General features: G+C 40.6%; 1 protein-coding gene and 1 pseudogene across 1 annotated transcript; both read right to left on the bottom strand.

Moving 5' to 3' along the window:
- Window positions 1–2807: 2807 nt before the first annotated feature.
- On the bottom strand, window positions 2808–3723 carry LOC131477925 (olfactory receptor 7A17-like; annotated as a pseudogene).
- A 4958-nt stretch (window positions 3724–8681) lies between these two features.
- Window positions 8682–9611, bottom strand: LOC101530426 (olfactory receptor 7A10-like). Its single transcript, XM_058656210.1, has one exon. The coding sequence runs from the start codon at window positions 9609–9611 to the stop codon at window positions 8682–8684; it is 930 nt and encodes a 309-aa protein (XP_058512193.1).
- Between the last annotated feature and the right edge of the window lie 7752 nt (window positions 9612–17363).

Raw genomic sequence — 17363 nt, 5'->3', positions numbered from 1 at the left:
TCCATGTGGGCCCCAGATTTAATGTCCAACAGGTTCCGGCAAGATCAGCACCACCAACAACCTAGATGTATAGGACACCTGGTGTCTCCCTAATTCTGGGACCTGCTCCAACCAGAATTGGGAGAAAGGTTGCAGAGACAACAGTGCGGCCTCAGCACGGTATCACAGGAGGTGGAAAGTGGTGAGCCAGGAGCCAGGACTTAGGAGACTGTGATGGAAATCTGATGTAAGAACCCAGACCAGGAACTCGCTGGAGGTTGTGGCACAAGTGGCTGCGGGGAAAAAGTTGTGTACCAACCGCAATAAGTAAAATCGCATTGTAGACCTGTGGGTGACACAGCTTAGAAACCTGCCAAGGAGAAGACTCTGCTAACCAGAAGTGCAATGACCAAGAGCAAAAGAAGAGACAAAAACACAATGAATATTACCAAAGACTCCCCTGCAAAGAAGGAAAACCCTATGCCAACCTCAGTGTTCACTGAGGAAGACATCGAGAAATGGGGAACACAGAATTCAGAAAACTCATTTTAAAGCTTCTGATCAAAAAAGAGAAACACATACAAGAGTTCAAAGAGTTTAAAGAAGCAACAAAGCAAATCAAGGTTGATATATCAGAAATTAAGAACACAGTAGAGCAAATTAAAAGTACAGTGGAGAGTCTCCAAAAGAGAATGAAGAAAGCAGAAGAAAGAATCTCAGAATTGGAAGATATTTCCTGTCATTGGGAGAAGCAAACAAAAAGCTGAAAGCACAGCTGGATCAGGCCAAAAAAGTATTCAAGAATTGAAAGACACTATTAAGAGGCCAAATATAAGAGTTATGGGAGTCCCAGAAGGTGCAGAAAGAGAAACTGAGTTTGCAAATGTATTTAATGAAATAATAAAGGAAAATTTCCCTAATCTAGAGAAAGAATTGGTAAACAAGATCCAGGAGGGGCACAGAACTCCCAACAGGCTTGATAAAAAGCGATCTTCACCACAACACATGATCATCAAGCTCTCTTCAATTGTACATAAGGAAAAGATCCTTAAATGTGCACGTGAAAAAAAAATCAACTGACACATCAAGGAATGCCAATTAAGCTCATAAGAGATCTCTCACAGGAAACTCTATAGGCAAAAAGAGAATGGAGTGACATACTCCAGATTCTAAAAGAAAAAAATTGTTGGCCCAGGATAACATACCCAGCAAAGCTTTCTTTTGTCTTTGAAAATGAAATAAATTTCTTCCACAGTAAAGAAAAGCTAAAAGAATTTGCCTCTTCCAGACCTGTCCTACAAATGATACTTCAAGATGTTCTCTTCACAGAGAAGAGGAATAGCACCTACCAAAACCCAAGGCAAAGGGGAAGAACATCCCACTAGAGTGACAACAAAGGACTAAACCCATGAACAACCCATTCCTAATATGACAGGACCGAAGTACCATCTATACATATTAAACTCTGAATGTAAGTAGTTTAAGCTCAATAAAATCTCATGGATTAGTAGACTGGATTAAAAAGTGAAACCCATCTATTTATTGTGTAGAAGAGACACATTTTACCAACAAAAATCAGCGGAAACTATATTGCATGGGTTTTGTTGTTTTCTGTTAATTTCATCTCTTCAAACACTTTCTACTGATTAAATCATTCAGTGACTCGTAGATCATACAGTAGCATCATTTTCTGCAAAAAAGTTCTTGATTTTCATTTCTTTAGCTACAAGTTATTCATTTAGCTGCATGTTATTTACTTCATGGTGTTGTTGTTAATTTCTTTTTTCTCCCTGATGGTGATTTTGTGGCTTTTCATTTAAGGGGATGTATAGTAGCTATGTAATGGAGACTGTTATATCTAGTAATATGTCATTTAATTTCATGGCATTGTACATTTTTATTTTTCTTTCTATTGTTGATTTTGTATTATGACTTTTCATTTGAGGGGATGTACAGAAGCTGTGAAATGGAGAATAACATCCAGATGTGAGGATACAATGTAGTATGCATTTCTACTTCCAGACAAAGATGGACTTATAATGAAACTGTTCATTATATCCTGACAATAGGATTCTGGACTCTCTGCCATTGTCCATACTGGCAATGATGGATATATGACTGTGTATGAAGAACTATATGTTAGTAATGATATAGTGGAACTAGCTGGGGGGAGGAAATTGGGGAGGGGATAAGGGAAATGCCAGGAGCCTATGGAACTATGTCATAAAATGATAATAATAATAATAATAATGTAAAACTTTTTCTATCAAGAGGCATCTGTTATACATATACAATGGACTACCACCCAACCATTAAAGAATTGAATAATATTTTGGTGCAATAATTTTGGTGCAACTAGAGCACATTATGCGTACTATAATAGGCCAATTCTTATAGGGACAAATTTATGTGGTAGATAAGAGAGTACAAAATAATTATATGCATGAATCAAAAATATCAGTGAATGTACTGTCAAAAATACACATGGAATTTAAAGTTGTTTAGCATATAAACTACCTCCTCATTCACTTCCATTTCTACATAAAATTTTTGGGTCTGGAGCCATGTTTACAGTAAATGTGGGAAAAAGGAAAAAAAATCAGAAAGATTTTGTGTCCTAGTAGAGATAAATCATAGAAAAATGCAATGAATCTTTCACTTGCAGTATACACAGAGGAATTAATCATTAAAAAAAATCCAAAACAGTGAGCAGACTAATCAAGTCTGATTACTACTTTTCTAAATGGCACACAATGTCTGACTTGGAAGTATGAGACTTAAAGTCAACGACATTGCTCAACCCCCAAACCACTGGGTTCTACTAGCCTTTAAGGCATGAAAGGTTTTTTCAGAGCCTTCTTCACATCAGCATTCCTCAGGCTGTAGATGAAGGGGTTCAGCATGGGAGAGACCACTGTGTACATCACCGAAGCTCCTGCAGTTGAGGCTGAACTTGGGGCTGTGCTGGCACTGAGGTACACAACTAAGCCTGTTCCATAAAACAGAGAGATGGCCAAGAGGTGAGAGGCACAGGTGGAAAGGGCTTTATACTTGTCCTGAGCTGAGAAGATGGCATTGATGGAGGAGGCAATCTTGGAGTAGGAGTAGAGGATCCCAGCTAGGGGAACAACCAACAGCCGCACAGTAGCAAGATCCATCATGAGGTAATTGAGAAAGGTGTCAGAACAGGCTCTGTGGACCACCTGATTCAGCTCACAGAAAAAGTGGTGGATTTCTAGGCGTGTGCAGAAGCTTAGTCAGCACCAGTAAGCTTTGCATAAGGGCATTCAGGACACCAATGGTTAAGGACAAAAGAACCAGATGCACACAGTGTTGGGAGTTCATGATGACCTTGTACTGCAGGGAGTGACAGATGGCCACAAAGTGGTCATAGGCCATCACAGCCAGCAGAAAATCATCCAGACCTCCAAATACCTCCAAAGAGGCAGCCTGCATAGCTGACAGATCTGCTCTGTGTCTGGATGTTCACCAGCATTTTGGGGCAGTGGTGGAAGTGAAGCAGACTTCTACCAAGGACAAGTTGGTGAGGAAGAAGTACATAGGCATATGGAGGTGTGGGTCAGAGAGCATGGCCAGGACAATGAGCAGGTTCCCACTTACACTGACCAGATACATGGAGAGGAATAGGCCAAAGTTGAGAGGACGTAGGGTTTGGTTTTCTGAGATTCCCAGGAGGAAAAACTCTGAAAGCTGCATTTTGTTTCTCAGTTTGATGTAGTGCATGTCACTATTAGGAAGAAGTAGTTTAACTAGAATCATTTTCATTCACAGTAGACTTAACCAACAGAGCATATATTCAAACTGCATGTTTTTCATTCTGAATGTTATTTCCACATCCGGAGATTGCTCAATTCTCATTTTTCGTCTTCCTAGTGGGATCACTAAGAATTCAGTCCCACCCTCATCCTGCCCTAAGGCATCAAATGTTTCTCACATTGACTGAGATATTCTTTGAGCATTTGATTAATATATTTTGTCACTCATTGTAAACTCAGCATTGATTTTCCAATTGCATGGATGAGTCAGAAACCTGGGGAAAATACTCTGTATACTATGTGTTTCCACATATCATAATAAATAATGGGATTCAATAATGGTTGTGCAAGATAAAATGAACTTCAGGCAAACCATGCAACTGAAGGCAGAAGTGGCATGTGTTTGAGTAAATATATGTATCTGTCTGACGTGGTCTCATTTTGCAGAACCCAATTTTTGTAAATTTAATAATGATGGATTTGGAATTGAGAATGAGTTACTGGTTTTGACAACAGAAAATTACAAGCTTTCACAAATTCTCTTAAATTTTACTAAGAGGGTTCATCAAATGTCTTGGAAAATGCAGCTAACAGACTATTTTTGTGCACACATTAATAAAAATCAGTTTCTCTGAATTTTGATGAACCCCTCATAATATGGATCAGGACATATTTTTGTACCAGACATTTTGAGCATAAGCACCTATTTCTAAATACATTTTTTACCGTACTGAAGCATACTCAAGGACACATGAAAGGACTCCATGGCAGATTAAAAGCTGTCACCAAAGGCCAATCTTTGTAGGTAATAAGACAACAAAGACAGGAACAAAACTCTGTGCCATATGAGCACACTAGGAAAGCACTGATATGGAAGGCGAAAGTGAGAGTGTATCCAACTCACAGATGATGTAATAACTATCCGGCAGGTGTCTGATAGACCTCTTCCTACTGCATCATTAAGTCAACATTGAGTCATGGAAGAACACAGTGTGAGAGCAGAGAGAAGACTGTTAGATGTGTGTGTTCCAGCAGCTGCTACTATCAGGATTTCCACGCAAGTGTTTCCCCTCACCTGGCCCTTTCCTGTTAGTATGGGGACAGTTACACACGCTATTTACTGCCTGAATGGGCACGGTGGTGACTCAATCTGCAGAGGCTGTTCCAGGGCTACTAGTTGTGAGCTTCCCTCCTCTAATGAGTTTTGAGTGGTGAATAACCAAGTGCACTTGCACCAGAAAACTGTTACAACCTCATTCCACCACATGTCCCTCCACACAGAAAAAAAAGTCTTCCTCTACTCCCTCAAATTTCCAGATGCTTCCAAGTTGGCTATGTGCACTCTAAACAACTAATGCTTCTCATTTTTTGTTATAGATATCCTTTTCCTACCTTCATTTCTTCATCAACAATAATAACCATTGCCCTAGGAGATCCAACATTGTCTTGCCCTCTGATAATTATGAATACATGCATTCATTAGCTAAGTAAAGCACTCAACAACCCCATGCCTGTCTGGTGTGTTAGCATGGATAACAAAATTCCTGGCTGACTCTAGCAAAAGCTCTGTGTCCACAGCCTGGGACCCCTCGTGCAGTGTTCCAGGGTCACCTGCATGGCACCTGTGGGTGGAAGATGATTTTTTGATGCCCAAATTCTTGCCTGGATGGTGGATAGTGGATGGTGGATGCTGCAGACTGAAGCTCAGTCCCAGGCACAGCAGAGGAAAGTAGGGAAGCTCTGGTCCCTGTGCCAGACTCAGGACCCCAAATGCCACAACCAGGCTGCTTATAGCCCAAGGTTGCACAGTCTGAGGGAACACAGCAGAGGAGATATTTACAGCTCCTGCACCTGCTCATTGGGCACCTCCCTGACCTCTAAGCACCTGTTGGCCTCGAGGGACTCTGGTCATGACAGAAAGCTGTGTTCTTGCAGGTGTTTCCCAAGAGACCATGGTGGACTCAGAGGAATCCTCTTTCTTTCTCCTGCTCTGTGACAAACACAAATAGCTGTCATTTAGCTCCTCACCTTAAAATGTTTTGCTCAGTGATAAAAGCCAGTTCTAGAAGACAATTACCATGTGTTTCCCCTAGTACATTTTAATTAATGTTGAATACATAAAAATCTAGACATAGAAAGAGCGTCTTGAGATTTGATTATTGTTTTACTCCTGAGAAATTGTGATTCATCTAATTATCGTGGCGTTTGCCCCCATTTTAGAAGATAATGTTTATAAAGCAATATGTTGCTGTAATTAATTTCTACTCTTTTATGACTAAGTCATGACATGGAGGCTGCCTTCTGGTGAATCAGAAACGCTGGAAAACACGCACCTTGAAATAAGAACATGTGAGATCCTGACACACGACTGGATGAGCACTCAAGTTCTGTGTGTGTTCATGTTATTACAAAGTTCCCTGAACCTGAATGGGCAATTGAATGGATGGTGTTTATGTGGTTCCTTCTGGTTCTCCATTCCTCACCTGGAGTGGCTATGCCAAATTCAGAAAGGACAGGATGTCTCCTCCAGGGCAGGCAAGCAGGCAAGGTCAGAGATCTCTCTGGAACTTTTCAAGCAGGAGCAGGAAGAAAATTGAAGGAAAATGCACACCCACCAACCATTCACCCAATCCCAGACCCCTATACCTGGACCACAAGACCCTTTCAGCACAAAGTACTTGGACACAGATATTGTCACACACAATGTATCTAGGATAGAAAATCATTTTTCCTTTATTGCTGCTGTTTTCTTGATTTTTATCCACTGCAAGCAATTTGTTTACATGGGACCTCTTGGGCAATGAGCCAGGGATGAGAGTTTCTGGAGTAACAGAGTCTCAATTTTGTCATTATGTCTGAGAGTACAGACCACACACTGTGTTCCAGGAGCAAGATCCTAGACTGGAAGGAAACCAACTAACCACTTACACTCTACACTCTGGAAGCAAAGCCTGTGCTGTTTTATGGTAGGATGCACATAGGAATGTTGGACAAAAATCAGAGTTTCATCCTGCTCTAAAATTGCATACACAGCATCCCAGGTGAGAAATCACGCATTTGAATACATGGCATCCCACGTGAGAAATCATTGCCTCATTCTGTCAACAACAGGGTTCACAACTACCAAGTGCACCGTTTCTTATATAGATATGCTTATCCTATTTCTAACAGTTTGAAGGGATATCAGTGTAGAAATTAAGAACCAATGAGTGTTGCTAGGAGTTACTGGGAATGAAGGACTTTGCTCTTCTCTACAAAGGAACTATGATGGGGGTCTTTCCCTGGCACATCTGTTTTGTACTCTTAACTGTTCCTGGTGATGCTTTCCTGGAGTGATGATGTAGTTGTTTTTTGTTTTTTTTTTTTAATTTTTTATTTTTATTTTTTTTTTAAATTTTATTTTAAATTCATTAATTACATTGTATTATGTGACGCAGTTTCATAGGTACTGGGATTCTCCCCACCCCTCCCAAAACCCTCCCACCATGGTGGATTCCTCCACCTTGTTGCATAACCACAGTTCAAGTTCATATTACTCTGTAGACAAGTGAGTCAAGATTGCATACATCCCCTGAATTTTTTCATAAAATGCATGTGAGCCTACAAGTATCATCATCCAAGTAAAGGCAAAGATAATACAACTCAAAAAGCTGAACAAAATTCTTATATGAGTAAAATCCTGGCACCTGTACCATTTTTACTTTATATTTTGCAACAAAATGTGTGTTATTACACAGCCAATGACTGAAGTCTTCTCAACACATTTTCTATTCATGGAGACATAGAAATACATGAATATTCTCATTCTTCTCAGGTGCTGTGTTTTTGTTGTTCTGCACAAGATAGTACCCCCGTGTCCAGCAGGTATTTCATAAATATAATTCTAAGAGATAAGACATCTTCCCTGCATCCTCTCCTCTTCCTTCATTTTTCTATGTAATTTCTTTCAATAATGTAATTTCAAGTTTTTAATCACAATCTTAATGATTAGAAAAAAGCAGAAAGACTACTGCAGTACAGGCATATTGGCAAGGGTTAATAAAATAATCAAGTCACGAGATACCAGTTTCATTCCTATATATCGTGGTATATTTGTGTGTAATCTATATTAGCTATCACACACAAGGAAAAGCATGAAATACACTTTTTAATGTGGCTGAAAATAAACATTTAAACCATTTACAATAATGATTCTTAATTGCATGTTATCTAAAAAAATAAACTAGTAAGATACAAAAGAGAATATTAAATAGTATCGTATGATGTCATATGATAAGAAATTGTACCATGAGATATGTGAAATTTTCAGTTCTGCACACTTAACCTCATGCAGCTCAACCAGCATGTGCAACACTTACGCTAATTAGGATTCCCATCAACATTACACGTGGCACAAATATGCAATGGAATACTACCCAGACATCCGTAGAATGAAATCTTATCTTTTTGCAATAAATTTGGTGAACTGGAGCTCGTTATCCATACTGAAAAAGGCCAATTCCCAAAAAGAAAAATTTGTGCGGTTGTTAAAATAGGATTAAAAAAAGGAAAGGAATTAATTGCAAAAAGTAGTATAGGCACCCTAAAAATACACATGGATTTAAAGTTTTTAGCACATAGGCTATTACCACATGAACATCAATTTCTCCATGAAATCTTTGAGCCCTCGTATTTCTGGAACAATAAAGGTGGGAAAAAGAAGAAATCAGAAAGTTTGTTGACCTACCAGACACAACACACAGTGCAATGCATTTGCAGTGTATATAGAGGAATTCTTCTTATTATTATTATTAATCATGAAAGCAAGACAGTGAACTGAACAAGCAAGCACTGCTTTTTCCTCTGATAAATGCATCACAGTGTCTGACCCTGAGGCTTGAGACATGAAGTAACCGACACTGCTCAGCCCCAACACTGTGGGTTCCACTAGCATTTATGGAACAACACTCTTTTCAGAGCCTTCTTCATGTCTGTGTTCCTCAGGCTGTAGATGAAGGGGTTCAGCATGGGGGTGACCACTGTGTACATCACCGAGGCCATTGAAGTGGAATGTGAATCATGGCTAATAGAAGAACTAAGGTACACACCTAAACCTGTGCCATAAAATAAGAAAACTACAGAGAGGTGAGAGGCACAGGTGGAAAAGGCTTTATACTTGCCTTGAGCGGATGAAATGGCACGGATGGAGGAGACGATCTTGGAGTAGGAGTACAGGATCCCAGTCAGGGGGCCTCCCGCCAGCAGCACAGTTGCTAAATATAGTATGAGGTCATTGAGAAAGGTGTTAGAACAGGTTCTGTGGACCACCTGATTCAACTCACAAAAAAAGTGGGGAATTTCCACGTGTGTGCAGAAGCTCAGCCTCAGCACCAGTAAGCTGTGCATAAGGGCAACCAGGACACTGATGGTCCAGCACAGCAGAACCAGCTGCACACAGAGCCGGAGATTCATGATGACTGTATAGTTTAGCGGGTGACAGATGGCCACAAACCGGTCATAGGCCATCACAGCCAGAAGAAAGTTGTCCAGCAATACAATAATTAAGAAGAAGAACATCTGTGTGATGCAGCCTGCATGGCTGATGGTTTTGATCTGCTTCTGGATGTTCACCAGCATCTTGGGGATGGTGATGGATGTCAAGAAGATGTCGACCAAGGACAGGTTTGCGAGGAGGAAGTACATGGGAATGTGGAGGTGGGTTTCTAAGAGAATGGCCAGGACAATGAGCAGGTTCCCACTTACAGTGATCAGGTACGTGGAAAGGAAAAGTCCGAAGATGAGAAACTGCAGGGCTGCATCCTCTGAAAGTCCCAGGAGAAGGAATTCCACAACCCATGTATGGTTCATTGGTTCCATGTTGACAATGTGACTATCTATTGGAGAAAAAACAGGGCAGAGGTGAGTGCTGGGTGCCCTGCAGAAACATCATCATTTTGATAAATGGATCCCTCCAGAATCCTGCTCCTTCTGATGAAGAATTTCTCTCCAATGAGCCTCACTTCCTTGTGAGACTGTGCACCTGCAGGTATAAGATTCCTTCATGCACTTGAGAATGACCACTCATCATATTCCAGGCACTGTTTCAACAATGTGTGAGCAGCCCTGAGACACAAACATCCTTAATCCTGACGACCGAATGTAAGCAAAGAGAAATCATGCAATACATCACATCATGCTGATGTATGCTTGGAGGAAAGGAACAAGCTTTAAACCATGGAAGATACATAAGGTTGTACTACTCATGTCTCAGGTCAGAAAAACCCAGCAAACAATGTGTCATTTGAACAAAGATTAGGATCTCAAGGAACATAAATGTGGTAAACATTGTCTTGGAAATTGTGTGTCTGGCAAGAGACACGGGCCAGGCAGATTCCCATGTGGAGGGGCTCATTTCAGGTGATTAAGACAACTGTGGAAGACTTTCACAACAGAAATGAATAATAGGGGAATGTTGACATGGATCAGAGAACATTAAGGCAGGAAGTATGCTCATCCCCCTGACACTTTGAGATGGAGTCTTTCTGTTCAATGACACTGCATTTGATCTTTCTCTGATGAGCTACAAAGACCTTTCTTGAAGTGGAAAGGGTACTGCTCTATGCCCACTTCTGCTTGTGTGTTCTGGCTACTGTATTATTTGTGACCTTTGAGGACACAGGTGCTCTTGATTTAGAATATGCCCATCGTAACCTAACAGTATCATGATGCCAACAATACACTGAGAAGACAAAAGATCCTGAAAACTGTTTTAGCAGTATGTATTGGTAGTTGTGGATTGCGCAGTCCCATGGGGCCCGTCCCTCACTGCCACCTGCCCACAACTGAGAAAAATCACAACCTTGTGAAACTGTCAGCATTCAAAGCACAGTTTGGGTTTTTCATCATGAGAAAGTCAAATAGTCATGACCTTGAACCACTGCAAGATGGAGACTGTGTGATGAGCCTAGGTGCCCATTTTCTGTTACTTTCACCACTAACCACCTCCACAGATGTACACACACACACATTAATATGCATGTACACACAGAACATGTGGGAGCGTCAGAATGTTACTGGAAATTCACACTGACTCTTACTCCTGTTTTTCTACCATCTCCTTCAAGCCCGTGAGAAATGTAGTGAATGCCACGGTCTCCGTCACGTGCAACAAACACTCTACCTGTTCCATCACCTCATTGGAGAGGAGCTCTGTGGGGCTGTCACTGTCACACTATCCATTCCTATGGAAGAATTTTTTTTAACATCCCTAATAAATAGAAGTGTTCCCAAGGGGGATCTGACGGGATCAAGGAGCTCCCAAGAGAGATCATTAGAAGCTTCACTAATTTTGGCAACTTGCCTGGTCCAATAATATCTTCTTAATATCCAGCACAAAAAAATAAAAAGAAACAAGGGTCTAAAATCAAGGGTCTAATAGAACAAAATGATGATGTCCTCAAGGCATTGAGAAACATGCAGCCTGAATGCTACTACATGAGCAAATGAGCAAAGAGAATAAACCAGCAATTCACCAAAGTCAGCACACAAAGAACACCACATTTTGGCCTGGGTTTTTTGTGTAAACCAGAATTATTTTCCCGTGTCTATGGCATATTATATGACAGTGGGTTTCTATGGGGTCTGACGGCTGCTGAGGAAAGGCCTTATTTTCCACTTTCAAGTATCTCATGATCGTTATTCCATCATTCGGAATGTCTCTCTTGTCTCATCAATCCATTGAGCACTCTCTGGTCCTAATTCTCATGTTTTTCCAACACACACAGTCTCTCCTTCACACATTCTTTACAAAAGTAGTCATTTTTTGATTCTACATGAAATAACATTCTCCATGGAATGTGTCCCTTGAGATATTATTTCACAGGCATTTCTTTAAGTGTGGGGTCTCTTTCCTTTGTTCATGCAGGGGCGAAATGAGCAGCCACCTTACCTGTTTTATTCCTCTATCAATCCTGGCATTGTCTAGTGAATATGGGTGCAAAACACAGAAACAGATTTGAATAAGGAAATGGCAAAAACAGAGGAAGAATCCAATCATTAGGTGTCTCCAAAAATGTTTAAAACAAGAGTCTTGAACGTGAACTGCATAGCAACAATTTAAAATAAACATAGATTCATACATCAATTAGTGACTATCTAATCACAAAATACATGACATAGAATATTCTGGCATAGAGTAGATTCAATGTCATAACTGATTTGTCTTGAATAATAATTGTCATTTAAATAGTATGTGTATTTATTATTAATTCCTTACAGGTTTTGTTTGCTTAAAAGTTATTAATTTGAGAATATCTTGGTATTTAGCACATTTGCAAATATATAATATTCCCTTCATATGTAGAAATTCTATGTGTATATAATATTTTTTCTTTACATCAGGGATATTATCGCACATCATGTGGGGTTCATGACAGCAAACATTAAGTGAGGAGACTAAGGTAGAGGATTCAAGACAAAATTCAGTCGATAGCAAAACAGCATTACAATTTAGATAGCAAAGTTTGAAAGGTTTTATAAGTTCTGTCACAGGTGTCTCCCTATCTGCAAAAAAAAAAAACATACAGTGGGTCCCTACCTCACATATATTTGAGATGATCACAAGGAACAGATACCTGAACTGTGGTGTCTGTAACAAGCTGAGTGGCTCTGACAAGCCTGGCATCCCTTATCAGAGCTGCAGTTTGAGTCCCAGCTGCTCTGTTGCAGATGCAGCTCTGGGGATGCACCTGGGAAAGCAACAGAAGGTGACCCCAATCCTCATCTGAGTGGAGACCCAGATGGAGCTCCTGGCCCCTAGCTTCAGCCCGACCAGCCCTCGCTGTCAGATTAAATGGAGGCACTCTTTCTGCGTTTGTCACTCTGTTAAACAAATAAATGAAAAACATGTTTGAAAATATAGAGTCAGACATCTCATGGTGAAAATGAATGTAGGTGAGTATGTAGAAAGACATAGATAAGATCTTCAGCTGAGTCGATCCTCCTGACTTTGACAAAAACTCATGTTTTTAAGCATTATTTTCATATATTTGTATAGAAAGTACATGAGTATGTGCTTGGGACATAGAGAGTCTTTGTAAAAAGACTATGAGAGGGATGGGTGTTTGCACAGTTGTGAATGTGGGTATTTTAAATTGTTTTTCTCCCAGTGGTGACAGTTAAAATTAATTTTTAATTTTTTTAATTTTAAGGTTGAACAGCTTTGAACTTTATTTTATACAAAGGGTTGAAATCTAATACATTTTTCAGGAGCACAGGGACAGGCTATCCTTTCTCCCTTCCCAAGTCCTAAACTTCAACTATTCTGAAATTTGTAAAGAAAAAGATAAAAATAGTGAAAGGAAACAATCTCTAACAGTGTAATATCATAAGAAGGTTATTAGGATTCAAACATGCTAATGAAAGATGAATGTGCTGTTTAATCAAATAATGACAGTTGCTTTCAGAATTAAGAAGTAAGGGATATAACTTTTAAAAAGAGATGTGATCACTAGAAGATGATAACGTCCAACAAGTAGCAGACATACGATCACAAATTAAAAATACACATACCCAGAAAACTGCAGTGCAGGCAGCCTCTCACCAAGTCATCAGTATCTTCAGCCAAAGATCTAAGAAAAGGCAAATAGATTAAATTTTCACTGAGAAGAAATTAAGAGCTATGTTTCATGCACACGGTTTCTTAAAAACCATGCAGAGTCAGTTTTTAACATAATACTGATACTTCCATGAGACCTCTGAAGACCTTTTGGAAATGTGAAATGAAGTTCATGAATGCACCCCTTTTACTCCTTTTTTTTTTCTTTTCCTTCTGTGACTCAACCACACAGTAGAGAAAGCTACAGTGTGTGTGACAGAAGAACTGCTTCTGCGGCTAGAGTTTGTAGTTGTTTTTTTTTTTTTATTAACATCAAATATATTCACTTAGGCCCATCTCGCAGATCACAGCGACCTGCATTCATGTCCCTGGACAGCCCCCCACAGCCAACACCTTGCTTCTATAGCCCTCCATCACACAAAGCATTGGAAACACCTCTTCTTTGTGACCTGTCCCAATCCCTGCGATCATAGGCTTCAGGTACATCCACTTGCTCATCCCCAGCGACCCTGCCTTGATGACTTCTGTGGACATGTCCCTCTTCCTCCTCAGGCACAAGCACTTCACTGAGATCATGACTCAGGCAATCAGGCCTCCCTGCATCTTGTCCCATTGGCCCAGGTCTATATAGTGTGACTCTCAGTTGGCCACAGGTGGATGCTCTTGGCTGTTGTCTTCTGAGCCTTTTCTGCAGCGCCTGCTGAACATTCAGACTTACCTGGAGGGGGTCTCAAAGTGGCAGGTCTTTATGTGGAAAATCAAACACTTTCATGGGAGCTTCCACATGGAGACGTAAACAATTTCCCCAATGAAGGCAGCAGGAAGGGAATGAGAATCCCTCCCTGAGCTGGACACAACCAAACCCCAGACAGCGAAGATTTCTGACAGCGGTTCCTGGCAGGAGAGCTGTGCACAGCTCCTTATGCACAGCTCATCAGGCTAATTTCCCTCTGGGATTTCAATTCCTGTGGACACATCATTGTCCCATGGGATGCTGTTCTGCATAATAAGGCAACTGTAGTCCTATAAGAGTTCTTGTTCCCAAGATGCCAGCATAAAAGTTAGGCAAATGCAATCTTCATGATTTCATAGCCTGTGGGTGCTTTTGCCTCTGAAAACAAAATCTCCTAATACCATATCACAGGCCTACTACACTTTTCCCCAAATCTAGGGAATGGAAACTGGTCTTGATCATGTCCCTGGCATCACCCGCCATGGGTATGTGGTGGATACAGGCTTCCTGTTGTGTTCAGTGTGTCTAATTTCAAATCCCACCTGCAGTCCTCACGCAGAGCCAGACCTAAAGCTCTCTCTGGTCTTACACACCTATGAGACAGACATTCCTTACCCCTGTAATGTTGGCTTTGTGCTGACCCATTACCCTGAAAGTGCTTACTGATACAGTGATCAGTACCAACAGCAACAAGGACGTGACAAGGAATCCCCTGTTTCTTGTGTTTGGCATTTGATCTGGTGTTTATTGGTAGCACTCATGGCTGCCTGGACTTGCATGCTTGTTGGTTATACCTGCATTAACATAGGTTATCATTGTGATTCTCTTCTGCATAAGCATGAAGGATTTGAAGGATTATTTTTTCCTGGAATAACTTCCAAACGGGATCACCAGTCTCAAATTTCAGTGTGACTATCACACTGGAGCAAGAAAGTCAAGTTGGAACGACTTTGAGAGTGAGGGAAGGAAGAAAGGAACTATGGAAAGTTTCATTGTTTACTTAAAACTACAAATACGAAATTTGCTCCATATATATAACATGTTAATAATATTAATATATAACATGTGAATAATATTAAATAGATATATATATACATATATATCTATTTAATATTATTCACATGTTAGTCGGTGCTTATCATTCAAACCAAATACTCCACAGAGGATGAAGGACTGAAAATTCAACATTTGATTTAAAATGTTTACACATTGAAGGTCATATCTGATCCAAAGAGCATTTTAGGTCCATTGCATTGATTTTGCAGAATGGGTTTTGTGTATGGGCTATACTTAAAAAACAAAACAAAACAAAGCAAAACAAAACATAAAAACTCTTATTTGTGTAAAATAGCAGATTTCTTGAATCTCACTGTAGTGATACTTGCCAGTGTATTCTTCATCCTGACCCATGCTCACCACTGTACCTTTAAAAAAAGAATTTTAAAATTTGATTGGAAAGGCATATCATATTTACAGAAAGAAGAGACAGAGATGTATCTTCCATCTGCTTTTTTTTTTTTCCGTAAATGTCCTCAAAGGCCAGAGATGAGCTGATCTGAAACCATGGGGAGTGGAGCAGTCAGGATTTAAACCGGTGCTCCTATGAGATATCAGTGCTTGGAAATTAATGATTTAGCCCTTGAGTCACTGCACTGGCCCCTTTCCCACTACACTTGTAACAGGCTAGGCAGTCTTTCATTACTGCCATGGTCAACAGAGCAGAGTGAGCCTGTGGATGTGTGCTAGACACAAGTTGTATACTAACAAGGGACAGAAGAGCTGTGGTCATCCCTTAAACTACTACCTTGTCAGGAAGTATTGTTATCAAGATGTATGCATAGAAATAACAGAACTGTCGCTGTGTTCAAGAGACGACAGCAGTGATATCTTCTAGGGAAAAGAAACATGAATCAAATATGCTCAGAAGAGGAAAAAATGAAGAAACCAGTGCAAACATGATAGAAGACAGTACAGGTACTGTAATAATATGGAGGAAATCAATATGGGGGAAGGGTTTGGGGAGGGGTCAAGGGGAATCCCAGAGCCTATGGAACTGTGTCATAAAATGAAGTGATAAAAAAAAAAAAAACAATATGAGAAGTCCTAAGAGATCTCAAGTAGATTTATCATATTTCTCAGCCATTCCACTCCTGGAAATTTACTCAAATAAAATGAAATCCTCAGATAAGAGTGTTAATTGCATACATATGTATACTACAGATAAATTCACCATAGTAAAGATATGGAGTCAGCCGGTTTGTCCAACCAATATTGACCGGATAAAAAATACATCCTGCAAATAAAATCATGAAATCTTACTCAGCATTGAAAATGGTTGAAATCCCTAGATGCCTGAACCAACCAGGATTAGGCTTGCTGGGACCAGAAGCCATTGAGTCAGATTGTGTCTGTCCCTGCCTATCAGGGGTCCATGTCCTTCAGCTGTCATCTGCTACCTCCCTAGAAGCTGGATCAACCGTGCAAGGGGGACACTAACCCAGGACACTGACACAGCCTATAATCATCAACACAGATCAATACTTCACCCAGCACTGCCCACTTCTATATCTAATTTTGAGAGAGTTGGTGCACACGTGGACTGTTTACTCAAGGCAGCAATTGGCAAAAAGGCAGTCAGATATCACATCCACAATAGTAACCCTACAAATGCCCCAAATACAAATCCTCCATGTGAGACGCCATTCATCAGACCCCCAGCTTGGCTGAGAAACAGCGCGAAGATGAGAGGCTGCAGGGCTGGGTCCTCTGTAAATCCCAGGAGAAGGAATTCTGAGGGTTGTGTTTCATTGCCTGATTCCATGTGGATGAGGTGATGATCGCAGACCTACTTCTCTGTGCACACACTCCCGGCCCACATGGTTGAAATACCCATATCCCATTGAATTGTTAGAATGGTGATTTCTGTGCTCTGTGCATAACATCATTGGTCCCAAGGGGGAGACTTCCAGCTAGCAACCCTGAGCATCACTTCCATCTGATTCTTGCTTGGGGAAGGCAGTCGAGGATGGCCCAAAGCCTTGTGAGTTGTATTGTGGGGGTTGAGTTCTGACTTTGCTCCCTGTTTCACCCTGCTGGGCAGCAAGTGTTGTCTTCCCTCTTTGGGTTTTTGCCACTGAGGTGGGAAACCCAGTTGGAGTTCCCAGTTCCCATCCTTCCCTAGCAAACCACTGACTTGTATTTGTGAGGGAGCCATTCCCATCAAACGTGTGTGGTGGATCACTCCATCTGTTTCTCTCTCTCTGTGTTTTTTTTTTTTTTG

Source organism: Ochotona princeps, chromosome 28 (assembly GCF_030435755.1).
Source record: "Ochotona princeps isolate mOchPri1 chromosome 28, mOchPri1.hap1, whole genome shotgun sequence".
In the NCBI taxonomy this organism is placed as follows: Eukaryota; Metazoa; Chordata; class Mammalia; order Lagomorpha; family Ochotonidae; genus Ochotona; species Ochotona princeps.
The sequence above is the reverse complement of the archived record's forward strand: the minus strand, read 5'-3'. Positions and strand labels throughout refer to the sequence as shown.